The sequence below is a fragment of the Trichosurus vulpecula genome, chromosome 2 (assembly GCF_011100635.1).
Source record: "Trichosurus vulpecula isolate mTriVul1 chromosome 2, mTriVul1.pri, whole genome shotgun sequence".
NCBI lineage: Eukaryota > Metazoa > Chordata > Mammalia > Diprotodontia > Phalangeridae > Trichosurus > Trichosurus vulpecula.
The window spans coordinates 234,119,610-234,140,870 of NC_050574.1; the positions used below are offsets into that span (position 1 = coordinate 234,119,610).

General features: G+C 35.1%; 1 protein-coding gene across 1 annotated transcript in view; it reads right to left on the reverse strand.

The window, feature by feature from the left end:
* TTN (titin) overlaps positions 1–21,261 on the reverse strand; it is a 327,155-nt gene that overhangs the window by 180,181 nt on the left and 125,713 nt on the right. The window contains exons 101-124 of the mRNA XM_036744026.1: positions 20,834–21,119; positions 18,847–19,024; positions 16,750–16,839; positions 16,390–16,657; positions 16,024–16,284; positions 13,936–14,145; positions 13,772–13,849; positions 13,641–13,667; positions 13,145–13,204; positions 12,928–13,011; positions 11,399–11,476; positions 8,917–8,958; positions 7,283–7,687; positions 6,059–6,121; positions 5,603–5,680; positions 5,363–5,440; positions 4,694–4,777; positions 4,388–4,468; positions 3,705–3,788; positions 3,163–3,246; positions 766–849; positions 502–582; positions 291–374; positions 16–108 (exon numbers count right to left, since the gene is read on the reverse strand). Of these exons, the coding sequence (XP_036599921.1) occupies positions 16–108; positions 291–374; positions 502–582; positions 766–849; positions 3,163–3,246; positions 3,705–3,788; positions 4,388–4,468; positions 4,694–4,777; positions 5,363–5,440; positions 5,603–5,680; positions 6,059–6,121; positions 7,283–7,687; positions 8,917–8,958; positions 11,399–11,476; positions 12,928–13,011; positions 13,145–13,204; positions 13,641–13,667; positions 13,772–13,849; positions 13,936–14,145; positions 16,024–16,284; positions 16,390–16,657; positions 16,750–16,839; positions 18,847–19,024; positions 20,834–21,119 (2,961 nt within the window). The remainder of the gene's footprint in view (positions 1–15; positions 109–290; positions 375–501; positions 583–765; positions 850–3,162; positions 3,247–3,704; positions 3,789–4,387; positions 4,469–4,693; positions 4,778–5,362; positions 5,441–5,602; positions 5,681–6,058; positions 6,122–7,282; positions 7,688–8,916; positions 8,959–11,398; positions 11,477–12,927; positions 13,012–13,144; positions 13,205–13,640; positions 13,668–13,771; positions 13,850–13,935; positions 14,146–16,023; positions 16,285–16,389; positions 16,658–16,749; positions 16,840–18,846; positions 19,025–20,833; positions 21,120–21,261) is intronic.

The window sequence follows — 21,261 nt, forward strand, 5'->3', positions numbered from 1 at the left end:
AAGCATCAATCATACCTTTGGGTGGAGGAACTGCCTTTTCTTTCTTAGGAACAGGGACAATCACTTGGACCTTCTCTTCGGTGACTGCCTTCTTAAGGACCGGGGGTACTTTAAAGATATTACACAAGTTTTAGGATTTAAAGCTCAGATCAACAATGGACAACAAAAAACGCAGAATCAACCCCTGATGTGTATTTATGCTACAGTACCAACAAGCTCCACCCCCCCCATGCAGTCCTATGTAGCAAGAGAGCAGGTTTTCTGAAAAGTTGAAGACAAAGATCATGTACCTTTGGCTGGTGGTGCTTCCTCTCTTTTTGGAGGAACAGGTTTCCTTTCTTCAGGAACCTTCTTTTTCCTTGGTACTTCAGGTTCTTAAAAGATAGTATTTAATTTAAAAATTCTCAGAATGGCAAAGGATGACACAAATTCATTAAATTTATTGACAGTGATGAAGATTTTTAGGTGACTCTAACAAAGGAAAGTTTTAAAAAAGAGTACCTGGTGCAGGTGGAGACTCTTCTCTTTGAGTAATGATGGTTATTTTTTCCTCTGTGACCACTCTCTTATGCACCTCGGGAACTTAAGAAGATATTTGTTTTTTCAGAATTTTTGCACATATGGCATTTTGCAATGTAGCAAATATGCATTCATTTTGTAACAAAAGTAGGGAGAAAGATAGAGGAGTATAACTCATTTGTGACAGAAAAAAACCAAGAAATACAAAAGAAATGCCAAAGGACTCCACAAAATGGGTCAATGTACCTTTAGCTGGAGGGGCTTCCTCTCTTTTAACCACAGGAGCAGGAATTTCTTCTTCAGGAATGCGTCTTTTAGGTGGTTCTGGTACTGCGAAAGGATTTGACAAAAATAGTACTTAGTTAAACTAAGACCCAGTTTTCACTAATAACTAATATAAAGTAGGCTCCTTAAGTGGAGGCACTGGCTCAATTTTGCATTTGTATCCCCAGTGCCTGGCACACAGTAGGAATTTTATAAATGACTGTTGATCGATTGACTGATATAGGAACAAACAGTCTTGATAGAGGTCATTAATGCCAGATTCTATTTTTCATGCTCTGACAAAAATAATGAAGAAAGCCAAACAATGAATGACTGGTTCATACACAAAGTTTTAAAGATGTTTAGGCAATTCAAAATGGAAGTAATCAGAGGTTAGGAATTGATAAGAGAGGCAGTGTGGTGTAATGGATAGTGATGAACTTGGAGTCAGGAAGACCTCAGTTTGCATCTTGTCTGAGATATTTAATAATTGTGTGACCTTGGGCAAGTCATTGAATTTCTCTATGCCTCAGTTTCTTTATAAAATGACACAGTTGGAGTCATTGACTTCTAAGGCCCCCTTCAGTTCTAAACCTATATTCCTATTATGTATATATGTATGTATATATGTATGCATATATATGTTTAATACGTAGCCAATGTGTTTCATGTTTATCACAAAGAACACTTTCTGAAGGTTTTTTTTTAACTTTCAGATGTAAAGAAACGGCCTCTGACGACAAAAACAATTATAGCGTTAGAAGGCTAAAGCCATCAACATGAGCTTTATCTACTTTCCTCCACATCCTAACACCTTTCTATGCCTTTTGCCATCTTCTTCTTGCCTTCTGGCTAAGAACTGGTCTTCCTCCTTTCAAGGCTACGCGCTTGTGTGATTCTTTATCCTCTTGTCTCCTTCAGGGCTCTATTGCTCCATTGATCTCTGTGGTCCTCTTTTCCTCACAGCTTCTTAAATTCCCCCTCCTAAATGCCTCATGCTTCTCTCACTACAAGGATTCTCAGGTTTACCCCACCCTAAAAGAACCTACCCCTTGGTTCTCAGAGTATCATCTTATTTCTTAATTACCCTTCCCTGCTAACCTTCTAGAAAGAGTTAACTACACTCATCACTAGTTTCAGCCTTCCCACCTACTCCTTCTTCAGTTCCCTGAAGATTTACTTCCCCAAATGCTCTACTGAAATTACTTTCGTTAAGGTTACTTAACTGCCTCTTCTTTGTTCTCCTTCTCCCTTATCTTTCTCTATCATTAACAAAGATGGTTCCTTCTTTATTGTTGCTCTCTTTTCCCTTGGTTTTCATGGAAACTGAGCTGTTCTGGCTCTCCTACATCTCTTAACCTCTTTCAATACCCTTTCTTGGGCTCCTTCATGAATTCTTCTTCATCTTTTTGTCGCCTGACTCTGGGTACCACTTTCTTTCATCCTTCTCTTTTGACAATCTTATCCACTATGACGATACTAATTTTTACCTTTATCTGAATGACCCCCTCTCCTGATTCATCTCTCCAATCCTAACCTCTTCCCTGAGCTCTACTCCCTATATCTTCCTGACATCTTAAATTCAACATGTCCAAAAAAGAGAACTCATACGCTTTTCTCCCAAATCTGCCTATACTCACAATTTCTCCATGTCTATGAATGCATTACTATCCTCCCAAGTCACTCAAATTTGTCATTTCTTATCTGTTTCCTGGCTCTCACTCCAAACCCCTAACATCAAGTCATATGCCAAATCCTATTTTTTTTACTTCTGAAATATTCTTTATATTTAAATGAGTAAACATTAGCATCATTATCTTTATGAAGCAATATTTAGCAATATTACTAATGGTTGCCAGCTGAAACTTGTCCATCATTCATCTAAAGTAAAACTTTGCTAAATTTCAGTTGTTAGAGGACACATATATCACTGTGAACCCTTCTCAGAACACCTGTGAGTGAAATTGTACTATGTAATAAATTTGAGCATCAGTGTATATGAACTTTAGTAGACATTTCCCCAGAAGTATATTCTGTGTAGCAGCCAGTGTTTCCAATCATATGATAATATCTTTCTCAAAATATTTCTTCTCTGAGCAAGAGACTATGTTAAACATAAGAGAAACTTTTGTTTTTCCCCTTTTAAATAAGAAACTTGAGATGTACTTCAGGAATTTTAAGGATGATAAACAATATGTGTCAATAAGATGTAAGACTTTTTCAGGAAGATGTATGGACGACAGGGAAAAATGACAATAAGCTGAACATAAGGGGTATGAAATAAAGAAGAAAAAAAGAGAGACACCACACAGGACTTAAGAAGACCAAACAGAATGAAGTGAGTTTTAGTCACTCCAACTTAAGCTTTCTTTGCTATACCTTTAGGTGGAGGGACCACTTCTTTCTTGGGTACAGGAGTGGGCTTTTTCTCTTCTGGGACAGGTTTCTTGGGAACCTCAGGCACTTTAAAGATACCATTGTGAAAATGATAAGAATCTGTTTTCTGGGCAGTCTAAGTGTACTTTAAAGCACAGGCTTTTAAATGAGTTTTTAAGATTTGGGGGAGCAGACATTTGGTTATTTAATATGCTCCATTCATGATAAAGAACTATGGATTTCTATAACAACATACATGGATTATTCCATACAAGTATTCTGTTAATTACATTAAACAGACAAAGATTAACCAGAATAGATGTAGACATCTAAAGTATTACCAAGACTTGTGCCATACATTACAGTCTTACATGAAGAAGTTCTTTGTAGTAATAATGGTATACTTAGATCAGGACTTACGGTGTTACACAAATCACAAATGGGTGGCAGAAAATAATTTGATTGTCACACTCAAATAGACACACACAAGTGGAGATAAAAGACAAAACAATCATCTTATTTTGTCTTTATAACTAGAAGGCTACCTTTGGCTGGAGGGGGCTCCACTTTTTTAGGAACAGGAACTGGCACTTTTTCTTCTGGGACAGGTTTCTTACGTGCCTCGGGGACTTTAAAGAGATAGTGTAATTTGAGAGAAGCATCCATAGATAGGCATTAAGGGAAATTAGTGAATTTAATGCATATTGCTCAACTTTGATAAGTATGATTAAAACAGATGCTAAGTAATAACTTTTATGACTAGCTAAGGTCAATGGGAAGTATATATGTCTAAAAAGATAGGAGTAGTGGGCAGAAGAATTATTGTTCAAGCATCTGATTATTGGGATTCACCTTTAGCTGGAGGAGCTTCCACTTTCTTGGGAACAGGTACAGGAACCTCTTCTTCAGGAGAAGGTTCCTCGTAAACTTCAATCACTTGAAAGATAATTTTTAGTCATTTTATTTTTATAGCCTTCATTATTTAGCATCAATGATTAAACTATATAAGATAATTAAGAACATCTGTATTTTAGTAATACCTGACCAGATTGAAAAGTACTTAAGGCAGGAACTATATCTTTTATTTCTTTTTCCCTCCTAGCCCTTAGCAACATTTTTAAAAACTCAAACTGAATGCTCAAAAACTTTTGACTAGGTAACTATAACATAACATTAACACATTCAGACATTTTAGAAAGATATGAATTTTGCACCAAATCAATGATACCTTTAGGTGGGGGTTCAGCTTTTTTCGAAACAGCAACATGAACTTTCTCTTCTATGACAGTTTTCTTGCGTACCTCAGGGACTTTAAAAAGATATAAATTTTAATTCTGAAGCATCTTTTGGATATGAAGATTGAAATTTTAAAGTATATCAAAATCAGGCCAAAGACAAATTTGGGATGAAAACAGGACAAAATGTACACAAAATATATACATATAAATTAATAGAATACAAGTTAAGAAGAAAAGAAAAAAAAGACCATCTAGATGGTTTTCTTTTTATCCCAAATTTCAAATGTGACTTATACCTGTAACTGAAACTTCTTCCTCTGTATGAGAAGCAAAGAACCTCTTTTCTTCTGAAATAACCTTCTTTGTGTGCACTGCTGGTACTTTAAAGACAGTACATACCACATCAGAATTATTTTGGCCATGACATGACATCATACCAAACATATAGACTGTACACCAGTTCTAAGTATTTTAACATGGAATTAAATAAGTTAGTCTTAATATCCTTAAGAAACAATATGGACATATCACTGCTTGATAATATGGACAGATATTCAAATCATCTTTATGAGTGGTGAGGTACATACAATTAAGCAGTTTAAGCAACCAAATTAGTGACCACGCAGTTTTTAGCAAATGTTAATTAGATGGGGACCATATAGATACAACTTCTTCACACAAAATTTGAGGCTATTTCAATTTTATTAAGTTATCTTTATGTAAATAAACCAGGATATAAGGAAAAAATGATTTGCCTTGGAATATGTTACATATTAAAGTTAGAAGACTAAACAAAATAGAAAATGTTGCCATTACTTAAATTATGGGTACATGCATTTTAAAATGTACATATATAAAAATATATGTACATCTTTATAGACAATAGAGTTCCAATCCTATTATGTATTACATAGCATTAGATATGTAATGTTTGAAACTTGCAGCTGAAAGAAAAAGATTTATACCTTTTACTTCAATAACTTCTTCTTGTACTGGCACCCGGGAAGGTTTTTGTGGAACAATCTTCTTTGAAACTTCTGGTACTTTAAAAATATGTATGGTTACATTTGTATGAAGATGAATATATCTTTTACATTTAAAAAATCTTAACTTTGATTAATATTTCAAGAAGATCTAAGTATCAGTAGAAGTAAAGTATATTTTGTATACTTGTGATAATAAAAATATTTGTAAAGTGGTGATACCTTTGGTAACTTTGACTTTCTCCTCTTCCATTCTCCGAGAAGTCTTTTCAATTTTTTCAACTACGGGCTTCTTAACAACTGAAGGTATTTTAAAAACAATTTAATTTTTTTTAAAAATTGCAGAACTTTTAGACTCTCTTAAAATATCACCTACATATTAAGCATGAGCAATTTGGTACTTCAATAGTTAAATGCCAATGTTTGGTACTTAAAAAGAATTTAAATTTTGTTTTATTCTAAATGTTTTTACTTATGATAATGGATTTTTTAAACGTTTTTCCCAAATAAGATTGAACAAAGTAAGAATGTATTTGCCCAAATATTAAAACTTAGTGAAGAAGTTGCGTCTATTTGATCACACTAGTGATGTACATGTACCTTTCCAATAAAGAAACAAACAAGCTATGATAAAGACTGACTAGATGGAGTTCTTTTTAAAACAATTAAATTCCATACCTTTTGGAAGTGCCACTTCTTTCTTTTCTGGTACTTTTGCTGGAATTTTCTTTTCTAGTGGTTCTTGATTGAAAAATAAGAACCAAGAAGAAGAATAATGCTTAATATATAATTTCAAATAGGTTGTACTAACAACTAAATACCATGCATATTATCATTTAATAAACAATTTTAAAATGATTTTATATGAAAAATTTATTTTATAATTCATTTACATAATTCCTTTTTTGTGGGGTTTGGTAGTGGTTCCTCTTCAATAAGTCATCTGTTACTTTTGGGTGGGATCAAATCACATGTACAGGTCAACTTGTAAAAATGAAATCTGACTTGACATATGATCAAAAGCATTGAAATATCTGTCAGCCAGCATTGGGGTTAAAAGATTCAATGCCCCCGTACACGTTTTAAAGAAAATCAGTATTTTGAGGCTAAAATTATATTCTGTGGAACTTTTACCTTCAAAAGTTAAACATCTGCTCTCCCTGCAACCACCCTCCCACTAAGATCTGTCTTTATAATTCCTACCCATCCTTTAAGATCCAGTTCAAATATTGTAACTTTCATGGGACCTTTCTTCATTTTTCCAATGGGGTGTAATCTCTGCTAGGCAGCAGCCAAGTGGTAGCTAGCATACTGAACTTGGACTCAAAAAGACTTGAGTTCAAATTATTTCTCAGGCCCTTACTAGCTATGTGATCCTGGGCAAGTAATTCTGTACCTCAGTTTCCTCATCTGTACAATAGAGATAATAAAAGACCTATCTCCCAGTATCATTGTGAGGATAAAATGAAATAATATTTGTAAAACACTTAATAAACTGTCTTATTATTATTGTTATTACCATTATCCTTTCTTTTAGCTCCCATAGCACTTTATATTCATCTTTTATTATACTCCTAAATCTATCAAGTATTATGTTTCTTTGTGTCTTTCTTACCTCCCTTCTTTACTATAAGTTCATGGAGAGCAAGGACACAGCCTTATTTTCCATTGCATCTCCTACACTATTTAGCAAGAGTTTTACCAATTGTAGGCATTTCACAAGTGTTTGCCTAATTGATTTTAAAAGTGCTCTCTGATAGTTTAAAAAATCCACTTTTTGTCCAATTGTTTAAAAGAAGCAAAAGAGAACTAATTAAATTGATACCTATTCAATCCACATCAATATTATTGACAGTGAGCTAAAACAAAAGTGAGGAAAATACAGGAGGGAAGCTCATATACCTTCATATACTTCTTTTTGTTCATAAATTTTTCTTTCTTCCCAGTCTTCTTCCCCTTCATCATAGCCCTCTTCCCTTTCATAGTATTCCTGCTCTTCTTCCAAATCTTCTTCCCATTCTTCATATTTTTCCTTTTTAACTTTATGAACTTCCTTGGTCTCTTCATACCAGTCTTCTGGTTCTTCATAAAGTTCTACATAAGGTTCCCCAGAAGGTTCTTCATAAGGTTCCACATCTAACTCATCGTAATGTTCTTCAAAAGATTCGATGTAAACTTTCTTTTCCTCATAGATTGCTTCCTTTCTCTCATGCACAACCTCTTTTTCTTTGTGGACCTCTTTCTTTCTGGTGATGGTGGATATTTTCACTTCCTCAGCCTTTGAAGTGATATCAATCATTTCTGGAGCTTAAACAAAAGATTGCTGATGTTGGTATAGGCATTACTAATAGCTCCACAGAGAACAACCACCCAATAACAGCCAAGTTCATAGTCCACTAGATATTTTGGGGATTAAATTAAACTTCATTGTTAATATTACTCTTTTTGATTGAACTAAGTGAGGCTTCTATTTCAACTCAAACTCCCAACAATTTTGATTTATACATTCCAGAATGAATTTGGAAGAAATCACCTGTTTTAGATCAAATGTAAAATATTTCTTAAGGCAATCGAGTTACACAGGGAGTAAGCATCAGAGGAGGGTTTTGTACCTAGGTCCCCTGATTCAAGAGTTAGTGAGTGCTATTTCCACTGTACCATAATGTTCTCATTTCTTAACGATGTATCCAAAGAAATTAGAACATTTTCTCCTAAATCTTTAAGCCTCCAGAATATAGCTGTGAGTCAGAAAATTCATATGAGCCATCCTTATCAAAAATACCCTTATATAAGAGCATAGATTCAGAACTGGAAGGAATCTGATTCTATTCTAATCATCTATTTTTACTCATAGCCTTGGTATGGAAATATCAAGTATTATAGCTAGGAAATAGCAGACAAGAGGCTCAGTGGATAGAGTGCCTGGCCTGGAGCCAGGAAGGTTCTTCTTTATGAGTTCAAATCAGTCCTCAGACACTTACTAGCTGTGTGACCCTGGGCAAGACACTTAACCTTGTTTGCCTTAGTTTCTCCATCTGTAAAATGAGCTAGAGAAGGTAAATGGCAAACCATTCCTGTATCTTTGCCAGGAAAACCCCACATGGGATTATGGAGAGTTAGACACAACTGAGAAACAACTGAACAACAACATTTTCAACTACACCCCACCACCTCTGCCATTTTCGAGAAGAAAATAAGCAAAACAAATTAATTTTATCATGGGGCCCACTGCCTAGTACTTGTTAGGCTTGCTATCTTCCTTTCACTTGGCCTTCTATAATTACTTTTGGATCCTGAACTAAATAAGTCACTGTTCTGTGTTTGTGTCCCTGACACCTAGCACAGTAAATGGCAGTGAATGACTTGTTGAAGGTTGCCAAATGCTCATTTTTCATATACTTTTATGTACATATTTCATAAGAAACTGACAGCATAATAGCTACCTTAACACTTAAAAAGAGATAAGGAAAACATTTTAAGTATGCAAAAAGCAAACAATAAATCTATGGTTTAACAGTATATACATTTTTATTTACCTTCTGCTGGGATTAGTAGAGTTGGGGGTGAGGGCTTCCTAACTGCTGTTGGAACGTAAAAAAAAGTACACATGTTTAGTATTATAGTCTTCCTTCACTATACAAGTAAAATTTCCACTAATTAAGCATACATTTTCTATTCAATTATACATACATACATACATACATACACATATGTGTGTGTACATACATAGTGCATATGTATGTACATACGTATATATATGTATATCAGGAATACATTTTCATTATTTAGGGATTTGTTTAGAATCCTGTAATAACCAAGAACTATACCACAGCTATGAGAAGAGCCATATCACAATGAAGAAGAGAAGAGATTCAATGAAATTTGTCTCTAGTAAAAGCCTGAATAACTCAAATTTAAAATAAACAAAACAACAGCATTAGTTATAAGGATAGTTTACATTACTGAAAAAAACATTCAAATTCCAAGAATGGCAATATAATCAGTTCAAAATTATTCAGAGATTTGCTTCTTTTTGTGCATTTTTCATGCTATTTGATCATCCTCTTCTCCCCTCCAAACTGTCCAGAATTTCATAAAAGACCAATGTACCAAGAGAAAAGTCTGGGTGAATAATGCTTGGTCTTCCTGTTTTTCTTTTCCCTTTGGAAACCCAATTGGGTGTGAATTCAGTGTGAAAGATTTGGGATTACTCGACATTGTTTCTCTTGCTACCCTAGTGTAATAAGTCCCCACCAGTAGTTTCAACACACTCTCATTGTTCATTTTGCCTCAAGGCAATTCTTTTGCTCTTCCCTAATTGACTCTCTCTCTCTATAAGCTCTTCCCACTTCCAAACCTTCTGTTTTTTTTCTCAGACCATTAACTCTACCTCCTCTCCACTTCATCTCTGCAGACACTCTTGCCTTGCCTTAAACAGCACTAAAAAGGGGGGGGGGCACTATTCTCTCCTCTCTCCCATTCTATATCTCAGAACCCTTTGACATCATCCCCTATTCTCTTCTCCTTTGCTTCAGTCTTAGAAGACAGGGTGGCCCTTTTCTTCACACTTAGCTCCTCTACTTGGGCTGAGATTCCCTCCAATTTCTTCAGGCAAATAGTCCTAACTCTCTTTCAACTTTAAATCTCTTCCAGCTTTGAAGGCTTCATTCTTCCTGCCTATAATCATACCGTTGGGGGCTATCTCCAGTCCTTCGGATCTTGCCACTGGACTCAGAAGGCTCTGGAGGAGAAGTGAGGCTGGTGACTTTGCATAGCCCTCCCTAAAATCCAATTTACTTGTAAGTCATGGCATCACCTTCCTGATGTCATGGTCCTCCTGAAGAACGAAGGGCAAACAACAAGCATGTCTAGATCTCTCTCATTCTTAAAGAATTTTCACTTGGCCCTCTTCTCTCCTTACCATCCTATATCTCTTCTTTTTCCTTCTAAACTCTTAAAAAAGCTATCTGCATCATTACCTACACTTGTCTCCTCTCATTCATTACACAGTCCTCTATAATCTTGTTTCCAGTTTCTTCACCAACCAAAATTGCTCTCTCCAAATTTATAAATGATCCTCAAATTTCTAAATTTTATGGCCTTTTCAAAATTCTCATTCCTCTTGATCTCTTCCATTTCCTCCTGGATATTCTCTCCTCCCTGGTTTCTCTCTTGGTTTTTTTCCCACCTATCTTGCTATTTCTTCTCAAATCCCTTTACGGGATCAACATCCATGTCCTATCCTGTAACCGTGGTTTTCTTTGAATGTTCTTGTCTGGGACCTCCCTTCTTTTTTCTCTATACCCATTGATTTTTTCATCAGTTCCCATGGCTTCAATTATTATCTCTATACAGATTGCTCCCAAATTTTTTTTATTGAAACTTTCTATTTCTTCTGAGCTCCAGTCTTGAAATTATCAATTGCCTATTTATCATCTCCAACTGGATGTCCAATAGATATCTCAAAAACAAGATGCCCCCAATGGAATTGATTATCCTGTAATAAGGACCTGGTTATTACTTCTTTTGCCTTCAAGGTTGATGAGGCTAAGCAAGCTTTAGATTGTCTCTGGATGCCTTTTACAGATGTTAGCTATAGGCAGGGTAGAAGAAAAGAATCAGAGTAAAGAAAGGGTAGGGAAAATAAAAGAGTTAGAAGGAAGTGAGCTGGAAGGAGAAAGAAGACAGAAGAAAGAGGAAGAAGGAAGAAGGCAGAATAAAAGAGGAGGAAAATCACTATTCACATAATATAGTGATAAGATAGTGATAATTTCCAACCAATAATTATCTTAGGTGTTCTTCTTCCTTCCTTATGACCCATTTTAGACTTGAAGTGTATGAGACAAAACAATTTGTAAAAGTTGAATGTTGAGGGGCAGCTGGAGTCAGGAGAACCTGAGTTCAAATCTGGCATTAGATACTTGATATTTACTAGCTGTGTGAACTTGGACAAGTCACTTAACCTTGATTGCCTCACCCCCACCCCCCAAAAAGTTGAATGTTGGATTATCATCATACCTTTGGGTGGTGGTGGTGCCTCTTCCTTAGGCTTTGGAACAACTTTTTTGGCATCTTTCTTGACAGCCTTTTTGGTCACTGAAAAAAAAAAGTCGACATATTATTTATCAAAACAAAGGTCTTGGGAAATTGATTTAAGTGATAAATATTACCAGTGACTTGTACATAGTAGTTGCAGAATAAATGCATGAGTCAAATGTTGAGTCAAATACATGGCCACTAGGGGGTGCAAGGTCTTATGTACCCTGACAATTCTTACTGAATTCTCATAGGCTCAAGAGCAAATAGGGCATTTAGAGATCGTCTGGCAGAACCTTTCATTTTACAAAAGAAAAATTTTGGCTCAGACAGGTCAAGTATTTTGCCTGAAGTAACACTTCTTGAAAGCAGCAGAGCTAGAGCTCAACCCAAGTATCCTGATTCCAAATCCACTGTTCTTTCCGATAGTCCACACCATAGCATACCTATTTGGATCAAGTATATTTTATTATATTTAATTTTTAATTGGATTATAACGGGTGGATTATCATCGATAATTTTCCTTTTTCCAATTGGGGATTAAGTAAGAAGAGTCTTAATGTTCATATGCTTTGATCCAGCAAACCCCATTTCTGGTCATATACCTATGCACATACATATATGTGTTTTGTTTTTGTATTATATATATATATATGTATATAACAAAAGTTTTTATGTGTTTATACATACATGCACATAGATGTATGTAATATGTGTATATACACACACATGTGCAAGAAATAGCAACCCTAAGAATTAAAGAGATAAGAAAAACATATATGTACATTATATAGGTATAATATATATATACATGTGCATATATACACACATATTGCATACATCTAGGACAGGTAGATGGCACAGTATATATAGTGCTGGGCCCAGAGTCAGGAAGACTCATCTTCCTAAGTTCAAATCTGGCCTCAGATATTTACTAGCTATATGACTCTGGGCAAGTCATTTAACCCTGCTTGCCTCAGTTTCCTCATCTGTAGAATGAGCTGGAGAAGGACAAACATATGTGTATGTATATGTTAGTATGTCTGGCACGGCCATCAAAGTTGTTGGCTCTATTTGAGCCTCTTTGAGGATTTTGATTAAAATGTAATTTCCAGGTTAATTAGTTTGTGGGTTATACAAAATGTTATTGCTATACACGGACAGGGGCACCTGGGACCATATTCCTAGGTTTCCCACTTTTTCCAGACTACTCTCAAAATCCATGATAAGTGTATATTTGTCAGGATCTTTTTAAGGAGACTGCAGTGATGTCAGGCGACCAGAACATTGGTTCTCTAAATGCTTCCCTGCCTCCTTTTCTAGAGAGAAAGGATTTATGTGAATGGGCCTAGTTTACATTCCTTATAAAGATGTTTTATCCTGCTGATAATCTTGCATCTTGGTACTGAGAAAAATACATTACATTTTGTAAAGGCATATGAACTCTTTGACAGTTAGAGCTGTCTGGTTCATTTATATTCTGTGACTTTTAGGTTAAAAACTTATATTACCTTCAACACGTTTTCCTGGTGGCTTCTTTTCTTCTGGTGGTGGTAGAGAAATAGGAAGAGGAAGACCTACAACTGCAGGGATTTCTAAAGAAAATATAAGCCATTATCAATAAAATTCTTTCAGTTTCCTACCTTATCTTTCCCTCTTAGAATCCCTAGCTTCCTTCAAGGCCTACCTAGGCAACCTACAAATATGACAATGACTAAATCATCTTACCTTCTGGTGGGACTGCTCTGATAGGCATGGTTGGAATGGGAACTCTAGAATCAGGGATATCTGAGAAAGAAAATTGTGAAGCATTATAAAACAGATACTGCAATGCTATAATCAAGATTTATCTGATCATCAGTGGTTTTCAAATAGTAGGACATTTGAAACAGACATTTTAAGATATGACTACTATCTGCAAACATATGCACCATTTTATTTCCTGCTGAAATACTAATCTGTTATTATTGTGAAACATAGAATCTAGGATAATCTTAGATATCATGGGAAGATACTACTGCATTTTGGTTTTCAAACTCACAAGTGCTTATATGTTTGTATTTTTATAATATGAAAATTCTCAGAAGCATTGTAAAAATGTATGTTTGCAACACTTAAGAACTTGGAAGTAAAATTATTTAGGCACTGGGATTAGATTTATGTAAATTTTTAAAAATGACATGATAACATTCAAGTTTTGACAGTTTTTTTTCTTTCAACTTACCAGGTGGCTTCAATTCCAGTTTAATTTCTACAAGAAAGATAGAGATCACATTTAGAATTGTGTGGTTCTACAGGACATGATATTGTTTCAAATACTGCAATTTGGATTAGATGTCTAGACTATTTCCTGACCTTTGGTTGTTAAGTAAAGCTCTGCTGTGCTTCTAGCTTCACCTCTTGGCTCCAGGCGAGCAATTACTGAATAGACACCTAAGGAAAAGAATCATCTTGTTACTTGTTTTCTGCTGTTGTGACAATCTGTAATCATTATTTGCACTGGGAAACTGTCAAATCACCTTCATCATCCGGAGTGACATTGTGGATGGTCATATAATGACAACGGCCATCGTTCCTAAAGTTGTATTTCTGACTCTCGATAAGCTCTGTGGGCCCTTTGTACCAGGTGACTATGGCGTCATCGAAGGACACTTCACATTCAAAGGTGGCAGATTGATGTTCACTGACCACAATATTCTGTATGCGTCTTGTGAACTGAATGGGCTCAGCTGTTTTAAAAACAAAGATTAATAATGATTACATTCTGTTGAACCTTTTCCCCCCAGCATAAGGATACATTTCCCCATTATTTTAACAAGAGATTGGTTAAAACAAAAGATAAAATACAAAGTACTCTCTCCCCCGTTTTTCCATTTCCACCTGACAAAAGTAGCATTAGACTACTTCGGATCATTTCCACAGTATCAATGTTAGAAAACATTAAGAGACTCGTAGCACAGCCTTAGGCTAAGATAAGGTGATAACATAGAGATTTCTGGTACTTGAAAGATGTGAGAAATCTTAAAACTATATTAAAGTAAAGAATCCATGAAAGAGGAATATGTAGAAACTTATATAATCTGAGTTATGCTTTCATTTGCATATTTGAAGATCTGTCATTTTTCCCCATATAGGACTCAGAAATTGTCCTAAAATAACATTTTGTGGAATGCACAAAATTCCCTCTCAGATCATTTAAAATGATTAGAGGAAGACCAGATGACATTCATTTCGTATTCATTGTTAAGTCTTGAAAATTTTAGAGTATAGGCAGCTGTAAGTGAGAACCCACAGGGAGGAAGCTGGCTGGTACATATGGCAAGGCTGTTTCTTAGGACACTGGGCTAGAAAAAGTTGTTCTATCAATATTGTGTTTGGCAGATGAGATCTTAAACATACAAGGCAGAAAGTCTTCACTAATTGGTAAATGTAGGCTTTTTTTGGTAACATATCCAAAGCTAGGTGGCGCAGTGAATAAAACACTGGGCCTGGAATTAGGAAGCCCTAATCTCTAATCTGACTTCAGATACTAGTTGTGTGACTTTGGGCAAGTCACTTAACTCAGTTTTCTCTTCTGCAAAATGAGCTGGAGAAAGAAACGGCAAACACCTAAAACAGGGTCACAAAATTGGGACATGACTAAACAATTTCAATTACAGATGATAGGTAGTGCCGTGCCTTACAACTAAGAACTTGAAATCTAAATTTCTCATATACTTTGAATCGTATATTTTGAATTAATGAAAGTAGGATTTTGGATCAAAAAGGAACCTATGACATTATTTAATTCAGTGTACTGCACAGTACAAGGATCCCACCGAATCATCCCTGAGAGCTGGTTATCCAACTTTGACTTAAATGTCTCCAGTGAGAGGGAGCTCACACCCTTAAATGAGATAATGTTTGTAATGTACTTTGTAAACATTTAAGCTCTTTATCATTGTTAGGTAAAAAGACTCCTTGAGGCAATCCTTTCCATTTGGGGTCAGCTCTAAGGGTTAGAAAAAAATCAATGTAGATTGAACTGAAATCTGCTTCATTGTTGCTCATTAAAATATAAAAGAGGAAGAAGGAAAAGTGAAGATTACTTTATATTTGGGTTGGACTAGATGTTTATTGAAGATCCTTCCAATGTTCAAATCCTTAATTTCAAAATATTTTGGTTATATTCAGGGCCATGCTGGAACTGAAAGCTGATTGGTTATATTTTCAGTTTGAGCATTTATACTTTAGAAACTGCAATCCCTACAAATCAGGGCTTGATTTATTGTTTTGTTAATTGTCTAGACTTAAGAAAACAATGGAAAAATTGTTAATGCAGATTAAACCTAAAAGTGTGTCATGAACTTATTTTTTTCCCTATAGAACCAGTTGTTAAACATTTACAAGCAAACCCTGGTTTTATTCTTCCTTGAATCAGCCATGTGAAATTTAAGAAAATGTATCAAACCCTGGAAAGGCAATTACTTATGGAAATCCATGTTCTTAGATAATCAAGATTAACTTTGCAATTTTCCACATAGGTGGAAGTGTCCAATATTGGACACTTCTACTTTTAGCCATCAGTCTACATAATTGTTCTTCAAAATATAGTTTCATATACCAACCTTCAATTTTTAGCTCTGCAGATGTTTCAAGACCTTCATATTTGCAGGTATACTGGCCCTGGTCTTCTGCTTTAACATCAGCAATGGACAGTTTATGGACTTTGTGTTCCACCTCAGTTTTATATCTGGGTTGGGGTTTGAGAATCTTTCCATTTCTGAACCATTCAGATTTAACATTTGGCACAGAGAACTGACAGCTCATTGTGCAGGTCTGACCTTCTTTTACAGTAACATCTTGAAGGTGCCTCTCCCATGCGGGTTCTGTTAGCATGATAAAAGAGTTTTAATAGATGTCACATCAAGATGTCACATTCAAGGAAAACTTGACTTTGTATGTTTTTGTTTTTTTAAACTGCATCTACTTACCAATTACAGTCAGCTTCGCACTAGCGATGTGTGGACCACAAACCAACCTATAATTGGCCTGATCTTTCAGTTGACAGTCTTTCACTCTAAGAGTATGTCGGTCACCATCAATGCTTATTTCATACTTAGGACTGGGGTCCAATTTTTCGGTGCCTTTGTACCAGGAGAGTTTGATCTCTGGATAATTTATTTTAATGTCAATTTCAAAGACAGCATCATTGTCTTTTATAACAGTCTGATTTTCAATATCTTTGATGAGGGTGACAGGCTGAGGGTAAAAAAGATTTCAATGGACTATTAATCTCACTTTAAAGTCCCCAGCATACATCCCTATTTTGCAATAACTTATTTATGTATTACCTCTGTCTGTGACAGCCTTTGCTGGATAAACGCTACTAATTCTTCAAATTCCTTTTCATCTTTTTCAGACTTCTCTACTTCTTCAATTTCCTAAAGAAACATCAAAGTAATTAGATGATGACTTTATTTTCTTCAGTTTCTATACTTCATGCATTTTAGTAAGGTCCTGTGATTTTCATTACAATAATAATTAACATTTATATAATCCTTTATATATATTATCTCACTCCATCCTCCCTACAGCTTGGTGAAGTAAGTGCTACAGATATTACTTGCCCTATTTTATAGATGAGGGGGAGCTAGGTGGTGCAGTGGATAGAGTGTTGGGCCTAGAGTCGGGAAGCCCTGAGTTCAAATTTGACCTCTGACTAGCTGTGTGACCTTGGGCAGGTTGCTTAACCCTGTTTGCCTTGGTTTTGTCTTCTGTAAAATGAGCTGGAGAAGGAAATGGCAAACCACTCCAGTATCTTTGGTGAGAAAACTGCAAATGGGGTCATGAAGAGTTAGTCACTACTGAAAACAACTGAACTACATCCTCATTACTTAGCATAGTGCCTAGCACACACCAAGTGCTTAATAAATACTTGTTGATTGAGAGCTAGTGCAACTCTTTCATTTTATAGATGTGACTAAAGTCTAATTAGATTAAATGATATAGCCAGGCTTACACACAGTGTCCCAAAAGACTTAGTGCAGTTTAAGCTTCTTTTTTTTTCTTTAAAGCTACATATACCCTATATAACTAGTTAACGAAGGAGACAATTCTAGAACCAAGGTTTTCTAATGCCTAATGCATTGCTTTTTCCTCTGTACCAAATAGGCTCATGACTATTTTTGTCTATCTTTGGAGACCCCTGTGCTTGGCACATAGAAGGCACCTGACAAATGCTTGTTGATGGATTCGTAATAATAATAATATTAATAATAACAGCTAGTATTTATATAGTACTTTAGGGTTTGCAAAGTGTTTTACATATGCTAACTCATTTGATTATAGGAGGAACTGGAAAACTCGTTACTACTTTATTCATACCTTTTGTATAACCCGCTTAATGATTTGATTCTTCAAAGGATCTGTGATCATAGGTTGAAATGTTTAAAAAATTTCAGAGACAAAATTTTTGGGTGATGTCATTTTATTAATAATGCTAGCATTTTAATATAAAGAGGTCAGTGGTGCTCTCAAATGCCAAAGACCATCATGGCAGTGGGCCCATGGCTTATTTGCCCTCAGATGAGGAGTGTTCCTAAGGGTGGCAGTCAACTCTGATTGGTTAACAATTAATGAGAGAATGAATATTACAATGAGGGGTAGGACCTATTCTAAGGAACTTTGATTATGTTATTTCCTTTTAAGTTACCCCTAGACTTGGGCAATCTATTCAAAGAAATTATCCCCACTCAAACCTGAGTAGAGCACAATGGCTTCCCACCTAGGAGGGGTCTGAACAAGACTGTTAAGAAAGTTAAACCAATCTCATTATCAATAATGTCCTTCAAGAGACTAAACTTTGAAACGAGGACTATAGAAAAAGGAGGAACTCTGGATCTCCCCAAATCATTGGTGATTAATAATCATTTCTCTCATTGTACAGATATGCCCTCCAAAAATGTAAATTGCAACTCCTGTTTTCCCTATGCCTTAGCTTAGTATGTGAATTTTACGTGCTAGTGTGCACCTCCACTCCCCCCAAAAATCATCCCCAAGCACACTTCTGATAATATCTCTTTCCAGATTTAGCTAGCCTGGGTCCACTGTTACACTCAACTCAAACCTTTGCCAGCTTGGTGAGACCTACCAGACTTTGTTCTTTGCTAGCATAGCTGTTGAGAGTCCAGGACCTTCTCTCTATGCTGCAGTAAGGCATCAGAGTAGCTTTTGGTGAAGGAATATGTGTGTGTGTGTGTGTGTGTGTGTGCGCGCGCGTGTGTGTGTGAATATATGTATATATACACACACATATATATACATATATATATATTTGGTAGAGGAATATGCTGTGTACAGCAAGACTCTGATTTGTTTAGACTACATAATATTCATATTTCAATTAGGATTTATCTATGTGATTTTTTTTTCAACATAAGGAAACTTACCAATCTGTGTGTTTCTTCTTCTTGGCTTTGCTTTAACAATTCAAAGGCTTGGAGTAGGCCTCGGAAATCTGTAATTCCATACATACGAGCATATTTTTCATATTCTTTAGGATCAACATTTTTGAGAAGTTCCATGATATCAATAGTCTCCTCTTCCCCTTTTGTTGGGATTGGAGTCCTAAATGATAAAAAGAAGTTGACATTAAAGGTAAAATAGCTAGCTTCCATTTGTTGACTCATCTTTTTCTTTAATAATTAACGATATAATAAAGAACTCTACATCATTAACATTTGGAAAGTGATTTTATTCTAGTGAAAATTCCACTAATATGTTTAAAATAAGAGTGAGTAGGATTTGAAAACAGTGATGCCAAAATAAATTTTTATCCAAAAAGATAAAAATCTTCAATCTGGCAAAATTTAGGATAAAATTTGACATTTTAAATTATAAAATGAATTATATAACTAATATATCATATTATTATATTATTTATATTCATATATAATATATTATAATTATACATAAAATTATGTAATATGATTATATTAATTTATATTTGTACTAATTATATTATATACAATATAATTAAATAATTAATTATATAATTTAATTAGATGATAAACCATATTACTTAAATGCAGGAAAAGAAAATGGAAGCTTCCCTGAAATTTAGACTTGAATGACTATGTGTGGGCAGCTAGGTTGCACAGTAGATAGAGAGCTAGGCCTGGAGTCAGGAAGATTTATCTTCTGGAGTTCAAATCTGGCTTCAGACACTTATTAGCTTTATGACACTTAGTGAGTCACTTAACCCTGTTTGCCTCATGTGTAAAATGAGCTGGAGAAGGAAATGGCAAACCATTCCAATATCTTTGCCAAGAAAACCCCAAATGGGGTCATGAACAGTCAGACACTACTGAAACGACTGAATAATAACATGACTGTGTGTATGTACATTTCCACAGGCATACTTATGTGCAGACATAATTGAGTATATGGAAATATGTGTACATATGTAAGTATATATGGAAGACAAAAGAATTTTATAGAAATTACTCCAAGTTGAATGAGATTTAAACCTGTCACAATTTAGATAAATATATAGGAAATTTTGTGTGCCAAGAAGAAAACATCCCTAAAAATACAAATGAGAATTTCTCAAGAATATTGGAAAACAAAATCTTTAAAGATGTAGAATAATTAGGATAGTTGAGACTGAAAAATTATGATAGGATTTTTTCAGTATTCTATGAAATACATTTTTTAAAATAGCTAATAATACAGAAGATGATTAATATCTTAGAGGGAAAAAAAGCACTGAGTCTTAAAAACAAATACAGACTAATTTCTACAGATGTAGCTAAAAGATAATTTAGTCCTTCACTTGATTTCATCAAATGAAAATCTCTCCAATAATGCAGATTTCAACTCTTTTATGCCTTAGTTAAAAAAAAAATCACAATCATGGATAATTAGCTGATCTCATGATAAGCCTTCCTAAGATAGGTGGTCCTCAGCAATAACCATACAGTCTGTTGCTGGACAAAGGGTCTTCAAAGCTCCATATGACCTGTGAGAGACTATGCTATATTGACAATGTTATAGTTTGTTGGAGAACCCAGGACCATCTCCAAGCCACACAACGAAGCATAAGAGCAGTAGTTTGGGAGGCAGCTAAAGATGTATCACTTTAGTATAAATAGTCAGCCACTGCCTGTTGTTATTCTTTAAAACTTTAATCAATTTGATCCTAATGAACCATTATTTCCTCATAGTTGCTATAGCTCCCATCAGCATTTTGCTTTGCTTTTATATGCATATAAATTTATATTTATCTATTACTGATTTAATATACAAAGAAATGTGTTAGCTATTGTCTTGTTTTATCTCTCAAATCCTGAAGGGTAAGGATCATAAATCTCTTTAATGAACATGTATGGAATAGACATTAACATTTTTTTACCAACTAAACATGCTTACTCTTACCTTTTCAGCATCGCCCTAAGATCTCCTTCAATTTTCTCTTGTTTCTTCCTTTCATCCACCTGTAGGTTAACATTACTTTCAATTTCACCATGTTTATTGAATGCTACACATCTATACAATCCAGAATCAGTTTTTGTAGTATCCCTAATTTCCAGTTTTGCTTCGTCGCCTTTCTGCTGAATAAAGACTCGGCCTCCTTGGTTCAGTTGTCTCCATTTTCCCTTTGTCCATTTAACATTTGGGATTGGATCACCTCCAACTTTGGCAATGAATGTTGCAGTGGTTTCTGACAAACAAGAATAGAAATGGGTCAGTGTTGGGTTTCCTGAAATCTGCCAGTTAATCTTAAAATAAAACTATAAAGTATTCTCTACATGAGAACAAGCATGTGTGGATAGAAAGATGCAAAGCTTTGATCCAAGACTTAC